Source organism: Rhipicephalus microplus, chromosome 3 (assembly GCF_043290135.1).
Source record: "Rhipicephalus microplus isolate Deutch F79 chromosome 3, USDA_Rmic, whole genome shotgun sequence".
NCBI classification, from domain to species: domain Eukaryota; kingdom Metazoa; phylum Arthropoda; class Arachnida; order Ixodida; family Ixodidae; genus Rhipicephalus; species Rhipicephalus microplus.
The window spans coordinates 41,511,790-41,524,266 of NC_134702.1; the positions used below are offsets into that span (position 1 = coordinate 41,511,790).

The following is a 12,477-nucleotide window of genomic DNA, read 5'->3' on the forward strand; positions in this document are numbered from 1 at the left end:
GCTCCCTCTTCTCACGACAAATTTATGATGTCATTACCAGTATATACGGCCGCGCCATATACTGTATATACTGTCCGCGCCTCTTTCCATTCGTTCTTTATGCGTCCTTTTTTTTTTTACCTTCGAGTACATAACTCAATTCACGGCTATTGGCTGATTTGATTAGTTTGTTGATTTACTTATTGATTCATTCAGAACTTCATTGGACTCTGTACAATGTGTTCTCGCTGGTTGGCTTCAGCACCACGGTATCAAAAAATAGAGAGATAAAAAAAGAATAAGAATGTGATTTGCTCAAACTAGTGAGCTTGTTGTGCTGGGCAGGGAATGGATGCCATGCGCAAGTGAGCCCTAAGCCCAAAATATATTTCTTGAGTGAGCCTGTGTGAGCTCCTGCTTTTCTTACAGACTCTACTTACTCAAATTCAGCATTGCTTGAATAAATGTCAGCTCATGTCTACTCGCGCAATTACTTTCACTACCGCTCGTTCGCCACCTGAATTTTAATTAACCAAAGGCTTGAAATTTTACCTTGCCTCTTCCCCCCCCCCCCCCCCCCCGCAAACTTTTTCACAAAACCATCACTCTTTATTGCTTCACTTGGCGAGTTGACTTATTCTTACTTTACCGTTTTCCTCAGAACAGCCACACGCAAATAGCACAGTAGTGCCACTTACTGGTTGAGCTTAGCGCTGAGATACAGATACTGGATTTTCGCTCTGATTGAAACGGCTTAATAGTCGAGATTCTCACTGGCACTTGGTTCCGATTGCACTATGCAGAAGAATCAGCCACCAGGCACCAATTTTGTGTGTTGGTGTTTTGTGCGGGTGTGTGCGTGCGTGTGCGTCTGTATGTGTGTTCAGTCGTCAATAGTGGAACGCTGGGGACCATTGTTTGCGAGTCATCATTTATTGACGTCATTTTATAAGCGTTCGGAAGATTACTATGTTACCGAACTCGCCAGCATATGTGGGGAATTTAACTGAGCTCGAAAACAATCCGATGGCGTTATTTCATAGACGTAATTAGACCTCTGAAGGTAAACAATATGGATGCCAGCGCTGTGGTGATGCTCAACCGTAGCTTTGATGGAGCGGAACTGAAAATAAAGAGAAAAAATGCAGAAAAGTCAGCGGATTATTGAAAACAAAACAAGCACTACATGTGTACATATCGAGTAAATATTAGCATGGACATAGCTCGGCTATGCGAGGATATACGTTGCGTGAGCTGCAGGCGGACTGGCGGACGGGCGGACGGACGGGCGGACGGACGGACGGACAGACAGACAGACAAACAGACAGACAGACACAGATAGACAGACAGACAGACAGTCAGAGAAGGACAGGCAGACGGATCGACAGACAGACAGACAGACAGACAGACAGACAGACAGACAGACAGACAGACAGACAGACAGACAGACAGACAGACAGACAGACAGACAGACAGACAGACAGACAGACAGACAGACAGACAGACAGACAGACAGACAGACAGACAGACAAATGAACGTACGAATGTACTAGCGAGCGAGCTCACGCGAGTCAAGCGCCTGCCCTCTAGTGACACGTCACTCCACAACTTCCAGTCTTCTGGCCCATAGAGGTTCCCACAATACGTACTAGAGGGAACTCTGGCACTAGTGTCTATGGAAGCTGCAACACACTGCGCTTCAGGGAGCATGGGAATGATGGGTAGTACACACATTTGTCTAATTTTCGTACTTCTGGCCTGCTTCTGGCTCCGTGTGTATTCGTGTGGCTTGAAGCTGTTTTTTTCATGAAAACATAAATTAGCAAATGCTCACCGTTTGCGCTTCACAACCTTATTCTTTTAGGCTTACCATATCGAATCAAGTCACTAAGTGGAAAAGGGTTTGTTTTTTTCTTTCAAAACAAAACCATAACTGTCAATAAACGAAGCCGCAAGTACGATCCACCACCCGCAAGTACGAAGACTAGGCAAATGTGTGTACTACCCATCATTCCCATGGTCGCTGAACGATCGCAGCGCCAGAGTGTCCTCTACTTAATTTTGGGAAACTCCATGTTCTGGCCATCTCTTGCGCGCCAGCTCTGCGCAGCGTGACGCCACTGCTCATTGAGCATGCGCGGCACGACTCTCGATAAGCCACGCGAAACTGCACAACCTCGGCCGTGGTAGCTAACTCTACAATATAAGTAATGGTGTGATACAGCATGAAAGTACGTGTATAGTTCAGAAGCATACATTCGTGTTAAGTCAATTGCATGTCCCGTCACGGTACGCGACAGTTGAGTGAAAATTTTTATTCCTGTATAGATGCTTAATTGGGTCAGGATTGCACGCAAGCTGAGCCCTTTCGTGAAGCCCGCATCACGCGTTGTGTTATTTTATTTTATAATTTATTTTAATATACTAAAATCACACATGTAACTTTGTCAGCATTAGAAACAATGCAATAAGTTTCACGCGGACATTATAATAGCAGTGAAAATTAATCCAAAGGTCATTTCGGCAAATTTCCGCGCAAAGCATTCGAGCACAATATCGTATGGGAAGAGCAAGTTGTACGAGAACATTCCTGAACGAGAACTATACGAAACAACGTTTAGGGCGTGATATTGTCGAGAATTCGAGAGGAAACTGAAAGTGAAATGTGACCTTGTGAAGAAAAACGCGGTTTTTTTGCATAATTAGGCAAAATATTTCTGAGAAGAAAAGTCGCGTCGTCTCTGGAGAGTAGCAAGACTCATGTTAAAAAGGTTTGGAATAGGGTGAAAAATGCCTTATCAAATTATGACATATAGAGCTAACAGCCTTTGGCGTCTAATGTACGTGTACTTTTCAAGGAAGTTACAGTTAGAGAAAGCATACTGGTAGCACAGCTCAATTATCAAAACGAAATGTAGTGAAGACAATGTAGCTGTCATTACAGCGGACATCCCATATTAGGTGACAGTAGCCAGTACGAGCCAACGTTAGACAACATTCACCAATACTGACAACATGTGAGTGAGTAAGGCAGTTGAATTCATTCGAACTATAGTCGACATCGTGGACATCACATCCCGCGACCGAACGTTCTGTCCTTAAAGATGTATTCACGGCAATATGCCAAATAATGCAAAAAAGCCACCTTGCCAGGCGGCTTCTGACTAAAGTTGTGGCGACTCCGAGAGATAACATACGGTGTGAAATGGTGTACAGAGAAAAACTACATAAGAACCATATGAAGCTAAAATAAGACGTGCGGCTTCACACGGTGTACAATATGGCATTGCTGTCACTTGCGAGCATGGAGGAAATTAAAAGAGAGGAGGCAGCATTACGTCACGAAGCCAGCCTTGGCCAGCCAGCCCATTTTGAAGCCAGCAGTCTCGGCCCAACACGTGACCTTTTACGTCAACATACCGCAAAAAATGAGATTCTTCGAGAGTTCTGAGTGCTGTACCCGTTAGCTTTTGATCGAAGCGTTCAGTGTAGACCGGCAGCTTCAAGGTTCGAAAACAGAACGCCACATGTACTACTAAAACCCATAGCACACTGTCTAATGTTTTGATCACATGGGGGGCCGAGACACGATGGGCTTCAACCAGGTGAAGTAATCCTCCCTCCTTCCTTTATCCTTCCTCCGAGCTAGCGAGTGAACAACGAGCGCACAGAAAACATTCAACGTCTTAGTTCAGTGGAGTTGTGCTTTTCGGAAGAGCAAGTCCAGTACTTTGAGTCATGTGGCCAAACGACCTATGCTCTTTATGTGCGTGTTGTGCGGTAAACGAAATTCCGCAGTTAAATAGATGTCTTTGCTGAGAAGCGAGAAGTATAGAAGATATTACTTACGACACATAGGTGCCACCTCGTTGGGCTATTTAAGGAATGTTTTCTTACTTTTGTACACCATACGTGAATTCATAAGACCATACTGTCAACGTCGAATGCACCAAGCCAACCGTTTCCATATGAATGTACAGTACCGTCCACTGCTAAACGAAACACTACAATGAGCACCTTTCATATTGCCGGCCAGGTGGATAAGGAAGCAATGCAATTTTTATGCGGGGCTCTAGTCTGTCAAAAGAAGCCAGAACGGCCATGCACCAGAAGTTTCAGGTAAATATAAGCCACTATGATTTTGCAGGAGTGTGGAATACAAACATGCTGTGCATGCAAGTGTTCTCTTTAACAGTGGAACCTACCGTACTTCTACCGTAGCTCTGTTCGTTTAGCTGTTAAAGTTTTAGAATGGCAAGGCTACAACCCAATATGGCGGCACCGAAACCCATCCGTAAAATAGTCGATACGTAAGAACTGCTGTGCCACGCGGCAACGCCAACTGAACAAGTTTGCGGACTGATCGCCGAATGCATAGGCAAAACGGTATGAGAGCCGCCCCGTCCGCGCACCTGAATGTTCTGTAGAGCATCCTGGTACGGCCAATCTCCTGCAGGGGTCTCAGGTTAGCCACCAGGTGCCTGTTGCAGTTGAACACCTCCGGGAACGCGTACAGCTGTCGGAGCATCTTTACCTGCACACGAAACGAGCGCAGAATTTGAACGTTTGTCTCGTCTCTGTTCGAGTGCAACGCGTACGCAGTTGGATGCGAAACGCGCATAATAGCTCCGGCTACGTCTGCGGGCTGCGCACGCGAACTGTGTAGCATGCAACGCTAACGCTGAATACTCGCGTTCGCTGGTTTCCGCATAGTCGTGTACACGTGTGTGTGGGAGAGGGGGGGGGGACTACCCATCCTAATAACCAAGGGGTGCTGAAATGTCTTCCCCGTCGAGTTACTCCGTCGGACCTATCCCGTCATTGCTTAAGGAATGGGTTCATTGCCGAGCATGTTTTTGACGATAATGGCGGCCGAAGGCACCCATTTCAAGAACGGTTTACTTTCCATCTTCGCTCCTGGGAAGCTGGAGATCAGAGACAGGTCATTGTGCCAATCACGCTGCCACTTAACCTTCATGTTCTTCAATCGCTGTAAGCATGTCTTTTGGATGAGAGCAATGGGAGGGCTACGAGAAAACTACCCCCCATCCTTTCGGGAAAGCGTACGCACTGCTATAGTCCTCCTGTATATTAAACCACTCTTCTAGTCCGGTGCTTTAATAACAGCGAAAGTTGGGCCAGTTGGTGGTTCATACTTTGGAAGTAAAAACAGCGCACAAATATAGACTCTTCCTCTGTCCTTGTCTATATTTGTGCGCTGTTTTTACTTCCGGTGCTTCACTTTTCCCACTTCCTCCGTAAACCAGTTCGGGTCTGGTGGATCAGAGTAGGGCAAGGGTAGCCCTGGCTTTTCTGTCCTCTGCAATAAACAATTCGTCGTTACTGCGCGCTCACACACCTGCTCCCGGCCGATGAAGGCGGGCTCCCGGAACACGATCCAGAGCACGTTCTCGGTGCAAGGTGGCACCGTGCGTGAGCCCTCGTACATGTAGTAGTTGCGCGTGTCGTTGGGCAGGAAGGCGATCAGCCGCAACGGGAGGGCCAGGTCAGTCCGCTCCAGCGCGTACGACACCGAGCTCAGGGAGGCGATGAGCGTGCGCAGCAGGGGGTTGTTCTGGCGAACTGTCTGCGACGAACACCCGTAGACGTTATGGATCAAAGAGACCAATTTTTTCACACACACACACACACACACACACACACACACACACACACACACACACACACACACACACACACACACACACACACACACACACACACACACACACACACACACACACACACACACACACACACACACACACACACACACACACACGCACGCACACACACACACACACACACACACACCTATAGAATTGTTCGGAAGAGTAATCTTCAGCCTATCACGAAGCTTGGCATGCCATTAAAAACGCCGCGGCTGGCCAACGGCAAAATGCACTAAGTGTTGTTTGGGAACTCAGGTCCAGATTTTTTTTTTATTCTTGCATCCTCGTTCAGCTCAAGAATGTATATTCCTGACTCCACGTCACATGTCAGCACGGCCAGCACAGACATTTGGGGTTTCGCTCACGTCACTAATGATGGTAAGTGACCACTGGCGCCAAACGTGGTCGGTGGCTACCGTGGTTGTCGGTCACTCATGATTCACAAAACTCCGACCAAACGTGGTTTCCTTAGACTATAGGAGTTGAAACGGCGGGCTTCTAGGGCAAGTTTGTTCCCTCACGCTCTTCTTCAAGCAAAAGCAATTGCATTTGGGAAACATGCATACATAGCGCGCCCTCACGGTCCCTGCAACACTTCTTCGGCATGGTCAGAAAACGCTGCCGATTAATATTCCAGGCTCATGCGATCACTTGAGCCAAACATAGCGCAGCCTGAAATTTTCAGACAATTGCCAGAGTCATCTAGAAATCACTCGCTCTTCTCTCGACAAATGATGCCCTATAAACCCGTATGACCGCGCCATAACTACAAAGGCTACGGCTATTTGCTGAGTTGAGCATGGTAAGCTGCGTAGTTACCGCAGCCGCGGCGCGGGTTGCTTCGCCGTGTTTTCGCGCGCACTCCCGGTCACATTTTAAGTAAGCCACGTGTTTGAAGAAAAAAGAAAAAGAAAAGAAGGGCTAGAAGTCAAGACACGCGCTATCAACGGACGTAGCTTTTTGCCACCTTGTCATCCTCCACTTCACTCGCCCCCTCCTGGTGTAGCTGCATTCTCTGGCACTAAATGAGAGAGAAAGCGCTTAAAGCACGTGGGAAATTCCGTGTAACTCAGCCCGCACTGGAGGGATTCTAATTTTGGGGGGCGAAGCTCCTTGCGCCGTGGGTCGTACGTCCCGTATCGTCGTCGTAGTAGCCAGTTTTCAAGGTCATAAAATTGCATTGCATGTAAATGAAAATGGTGTCACAGCATATCCGTGGAGGGAATGATGAAGGGGCGAAGCATCTGTCAGTCCGTCCGTGCGTGCGTTCGTCAGTTTCTTTGCCCGTCCGTCCGTCCGTTCATTTGCTTGTCTGCCTGTCCGTCCGTGCGTGCGTCTGTCCTTCCGTCCATGCGTCCATACGTCCTTGCGTCTGGACGGACGCTTCGCCTCACTCATCATCATTCACTCCGTGGATGTGCTGTGAATTTTTTGAGGTTGTCGATTCGTGAAACAACAGACTCAATTAATAAGCCAGTTGATTATTACTCAATAAAATGATGCAGGGTCTCTTTATAGGTGCGCTGCTCTTGACCATCAATACAGAAAAAGAACTCGGCAACATTCTGCTCTGTGACCAGGGGAGCTGACAGGCGCATTCCCGTGTCTGCTGTCATCACCGTTCTTCGTAATCGCGTTGCTTCCAAGCTGACGCAGTGCCTTGACTCGATTGACTTGGCATAACGCATGCGCGTACCGCGAAAATTTGATGACTTTAATGCGTTAGCTCCTCGACCGATCCCTAGAACACCGGAGGTTTCATCAATTTAGCACTGCAAAAACACATTTACAGCATCACGATAGAATCCATAGTTCTGCCACAGCTCTCTAAGGGCACCAGGTGTGCTTGCAGATGGACTGCGGCATGAAAACAGCCTCGCCGCAAAAAAGGTCTCATGCATTGTTTCTTAACGAAGCCCCCTCTTATCTTTCTACGGGGCATAATAGCACGGACTAATATGAACAGAGGCATGAAAGAAAGATGAAAGCTTGCGATGAAGAATTTGTAAGCATGTGCGAAGAATTGTAAGGATGTGCGGTGGAGCCGACGTTACGACAAGCCAAAATGTGCGATGAAGCCGACGCTTTGACGAGCGGGCTTGTCGTCTTCAAGGCTGTTACAGTTGCAGCCTTGAAGACAAGCCCGCTCGTCGAAACGTTGAGCCTCGAAGACGACAAGCCCGCTAGTCGAAACGTCCGCTCTATCGCACATCCCCCTGTTTACGAATTTTCCATGGGCTTGCACGAGTGAGGCGAGAACCACCTTATAGGGTATCGGCTTGTGGGCGTGTCATGTCGTCACGGTGGGTCAAGTAGTCACAGCCCATCGTAAAACAGGTATGAGCCAAGAAAACTCTGCATTGGTCCACTAAAAATGAATAAGGCAGCGGTTAGGCCAACGAATAGCCTGAGACGTTACTCAAGCTAAAACACCTTTCCGTATACATGCCACAGGGAAGTGAAACCGGGCGCGTATAGGGAAGAACGACGTTCCGAGTTAAGTTGCATTTCGACGCAGCTTTTCGGCGACGTTGGTGAAACGGAAACACTCTTTCCTACACGGACGGTTTCAGGCTTGGCAAGAATGATCTCTCAAAACGCAGCACGATTCCCCCCTCGCTAACGTGAGAACTTGAGCGCCATGGGAGATCTATGCATTGTTTTTTGAAATGTTCGTGAAACCTTGCGATGGGCGAATCACTTTCCTCTGCAATACTTCGCTCTTGAAGGTAAAATAAAATGAAAGTGACATGAAAGTCGAGCTGAAACACCCTTCCCTATACGTGTCTCGCTCTTCACCAGCTTTCTTTTTTTTTTTTTGATACCTTGAGCTGCGTGGCCAAGCCGATGTACGCAGGAGGGCACTCCTTGCAGTCCACCTGTGCCGACGGCGTCCGTAGTCGAAACGTCATCTGGACCTGCAGCGAAAGAATTATTCGGCCACCACGGCGAAAAGCGGCACGACGATCGGGTGTAGTTGTTGTGAATGCGACCACTACAGCACACCCTAACGAGATAGCTGCCATATGGAAACAACACGAGCTCGCCCCCGAAAATAGCCGATTGGTAATTAGGCAGCTTATCTAAATCCATAAGCTTACGGGCAATGTCTCGGAGAGTCTGAATCACAGAGTAATTAAATTTAATTTTGGAGTTTTAGGGGCTAAATACGAAGTCCGACGAAAGGGGATCGTAGTTGAAATAATGTTCTGGCATATAGTTAGCCTTGATCATGGCTTTAAGAAGCACTTCGTAAGCAAAACATTGTACTATTAGAAACGTTACCAAACTCTCGCTAAAAATATTATGTTTTTATAAAGGCTCAACGAGAACTGCATCATAAACCTTGACTTGCCCCGCCACGGTGGTCTAGTGACTAAAGTACTCGGCTGCTGACCCGCAAGTCGCGGGATCGAATCCCGGCTGCGGCGGCTGCATTTCCGATGGAGGCGGAAATGTTTTAGGATCGTGTGCTCAGGTTTGGGCGCACGTTAAAGAACCCCAGGTGGTCAAAATTTCCGGAGCCCTCCACTATACGGTGTATCTCATAATCATACGGTGGTTTTGAGACGTTAAACACCACATATCAATAAACAAACCTTGACTTATTTCCTGTACATAATTCTTCGCATGAATAAAGCAAGAAGATAGGCTGCAGTGGGCATAGGCAGGATTTAGTCTTGGAGGGGTGCAACAAGCTTGCCCCCCGCACTCTTTTCCACCCAACCCCCCCCCCCCCCCCCCAAAAAAAATCCCGTGTTGCGTCGAGACGGGGAGTGGGCGGGGAGATGCTGGTGTGACTTGGGGGGAGCGAAAGCACAAGCGTGCTTGAGCCCCCCCCCCCCCCCCCCCAAGCCATGCCAGCACTTGAGAGCGCACACATCTTTAACACAAGTATTGGTGCTTGTGCATGTGCGTGTTTGTGCATTAAACCTTCCAGACAAGAATACGCGCTCTGTGTGATCTCATGTTTTCGTGTCCGATACCACCAGTTTTGTCTAAGAAATTGGAGTTTTGAAATTAAACTCAGAAAAACTGAGAATTGGTCATTCACCAGAAATTAACTCTAATAAACGCAGAATTTCCACAAAAATATACCCCCCCCCCTCCTCCCCAGGTTTAAAGAAAGATAATTTGCGATAACAGAGTGCAACGTATTGATACCATAACAGTGGTAGACGAAAGGCTAGAGCAGAAGCTTTTCAACGAAAGTTCAGGCAAGGCAACAGAGCGCAGCGAAAGGCAACTAGAATCTTTGGTCGGTGACAAGCTAAGAATAAAAATTGGCAGATCGCACGTACAGCGGGAATGGACGATATGCGAAGCACGAATGAAGAAGGTTCATATGTCACTTTAAAATCAGCACAACGTTACGAGGTGGGGGTAAATTATGCCGTACATTACTTCCGTGCGATGATTGTCACGTTTGCGCGTGTCGTTTACCTTCGTAATCTATTCACATCACCTGATACCAAATTTGGTATATGGGTAACTAGTGAAACGGCCGCAAGCACGCTATCAGCGTAGCATGTAGTCATGTTTTACATGACACGCACATCAGGATTATCATGTTCAGACGTCTCAATTACCTTCGTCGTCTGTTCACGTCATGCGATACCAAATTTGGTATATGTGACGCTAGCAAAACGGCCACGAACGCCTCATGAGCGTGGCATGTGGTCATGTTACATGACACGCATCTCATGATTATCATGTTTCCACCAGTCCCATACATTTGTCGTGCATTCACGTCCCGTTATACCAAACCAGGTAAATGTGAAACTAGCGGAACAGCGGCGAGAGCACGTAGCGTTGATGCCCGCGCACGCTGGGTGCAGCGAGGGTAAATTACGCTAGCAAAACTCGAGCACATAGTCTGACTCTAAGTGCGATCAGCGTCTGTCCACGAGGCTCAGCGGCAACCGGCGCGACATGCTGCATTTCGCGCCAACGACGTTACCTAGACAGCAGCGCGTCTGCCTAGCTTCGTGACGGATTGACACCAGGCGCGCTCAAACGCGCATGCGTCAGAGAAGCGCAGCGCGGCGCGCGCCTGCGACCATATGCCAGGCAGATCAGCGCCTGGCGTGGCATTGGCGGTGTGACTCGATGAAACGAACGCCGGTGCGAACGCGCGCCGGGTTACGTGGAAGTGTATTGGCGTCTTGCGTGTGGCATGTAGTCATGTTGTCACATGACACGCACGTCATGATTATCATGTTTGGAAGTGTCATTTACATATGTCATTCGTTCGCGTGCCGTAATACCGAATTCGGTGTATGTGAAGCTAGCGAAACAGCTGCGAGCGCATCATGAGTGTGGCATGTAGTCATGTTATATGACACGCATCTCATGATTATCATGCTTGCACCAGTCACATACCTTTGTGATCCATTCACGTCCCGTAACACCAAATTTGGTATATGTGAAGCTAGCGAAACGACCGCGAGCGTACCATGAGCTTAGCGTATAGTAATGACTCATGACTTAGACGACATTCATGTCATGATTTCGACGTTAGGGTCTGTCATTTGTGTTTTCCATGCAGTCATGTCATACCATGCCAGTTCTGCGACATGTCATGTGAACGAAACCACCGCTAGATCAACAAGACCATGAAATGTAAATCATGACATTCATGACATACATGTCATGATAGTCATGTTGTGACTAGTCACTTATGCTCGTAATACAGTCATGTTATGCCATTTCAAGTTTCGTATTGATACCATTATTGAAGTGGCCAGGAGAGCTAAAAGTCGTAGGCGGCTATAGATAGATAGATAGATAGATAGATAGATAGATAGATAGATAGATAGATAGATAGATAGATAGATAGATAGATAGATAGATAGATAGATAGATAGATAGATAGATACGCTCAAAGTCGCCGATGGTCGCTGAGAAATGCTTCGCATTTAAAAAGTATAGTGTACCGCAGTCCATTTGTATTATGTGCGTCCAACTGCGGCCGCTCCTTGCTATGACGTAACAATCATGATGAACCAATGACGAAATCAGCATGGCGCCGTTCGCGACGAGAGGCGATGTGCCGCTGCACCGAGATCGGTAGGCGTCCATTCGGTTTTCCTGTGGCGTTTTCTTCTTCAAGAAGCTGTTTCATCGACTCGCTCTCAGCATCATCCTCACTAGCCGTCAATCGATGGTGACGTTTCTGATTTTGCAGAGTTTGAAGTGCGCCGAAGCGGCAAAGCTTCATCGCGTTCCATCGTTTCGGCAGCGTGAAGCAGCAAACTCGGCGTCTACTTCATCAGTCGCTCGGATGCACAAAGCATATCGCCTTAGGGTCACTGACCACTCTCGGCGATTGATTGTTCGTCGTGGTCATTTGCGTGCAGTAAGGTGAAAGCGAAGTCTGAATTGGCGCATCTGTGTTTTGTGAAATGTGAGCGTCTGGGATTTATTGCCCGCAAAAACTGTGGCATCAGCGTTGTCACATGTGCGTGTGCGAGTGTTTTACTTGGGTATTGTGACGCGGGAACCTCGGTGATCTTGTGTGATATGCGCGCCCATATGAGTGGTGCGGGTGCGTACAAAACGTGAAAAAAAAAGCGTCACACATAACGTGCTACGAGACACAGTACGAAAGTAAACAAACCAGGTGGGGATAATATGCAATGTTCTATGCATTATTAATTGAATTGTGGTCATCCGGTGTGTGTGTGTGTGTGTGTGATTAATTATGTGCCACGTTGAGTAAGCGCTCGTCTCATGCTCGAAGCCCGAACACCTTGCATGAAAAACACCGTGCGAGGTTCTTTTTTTTTTATTCGAAAGACTGTTCTTTGGCATAACAATGCGAGGT

General features: G+C 47.6%; 1 protein-coding gene across 1 annotated transcript in view; it reads right to left on the reverse strand.

Moving 5' to 3' along the window:
* Positions 1 to 906: 906 nt before the first annotated feature.
* The window catches only part of LOC119161743 (carbonic anhydrase 1), a 72,721-nt gene continuing 61,150 nt past the window's right edge, over positions 907 to 12,477 (reverse strand). The window contains exons 6-9 of the mRNA XM_075887827.1: positions 8,477 to 8,569; positions 5,339 to 5,566; positions 4,392 to 4,513; positions 907 to 1,102 (exon numbers count right to left, since the gene is read on the reverse strand). Coding sequence (XP_075743942.1) covers positions 1,012 to 1,102; positions 4,392 to 4,513; positions 5,339 to 5,566; positions 8,477 to 8,569 — 534 coding nt within the window. The 3' untranslated portion in view covers positions 907 to 1,011. The remainder of the gene's footprint in view (positions 1,103 to 4,391; positions 4,514 to 5,338; positions 5,567 to 8,476; positions 8,570 to 12,477) is intronic.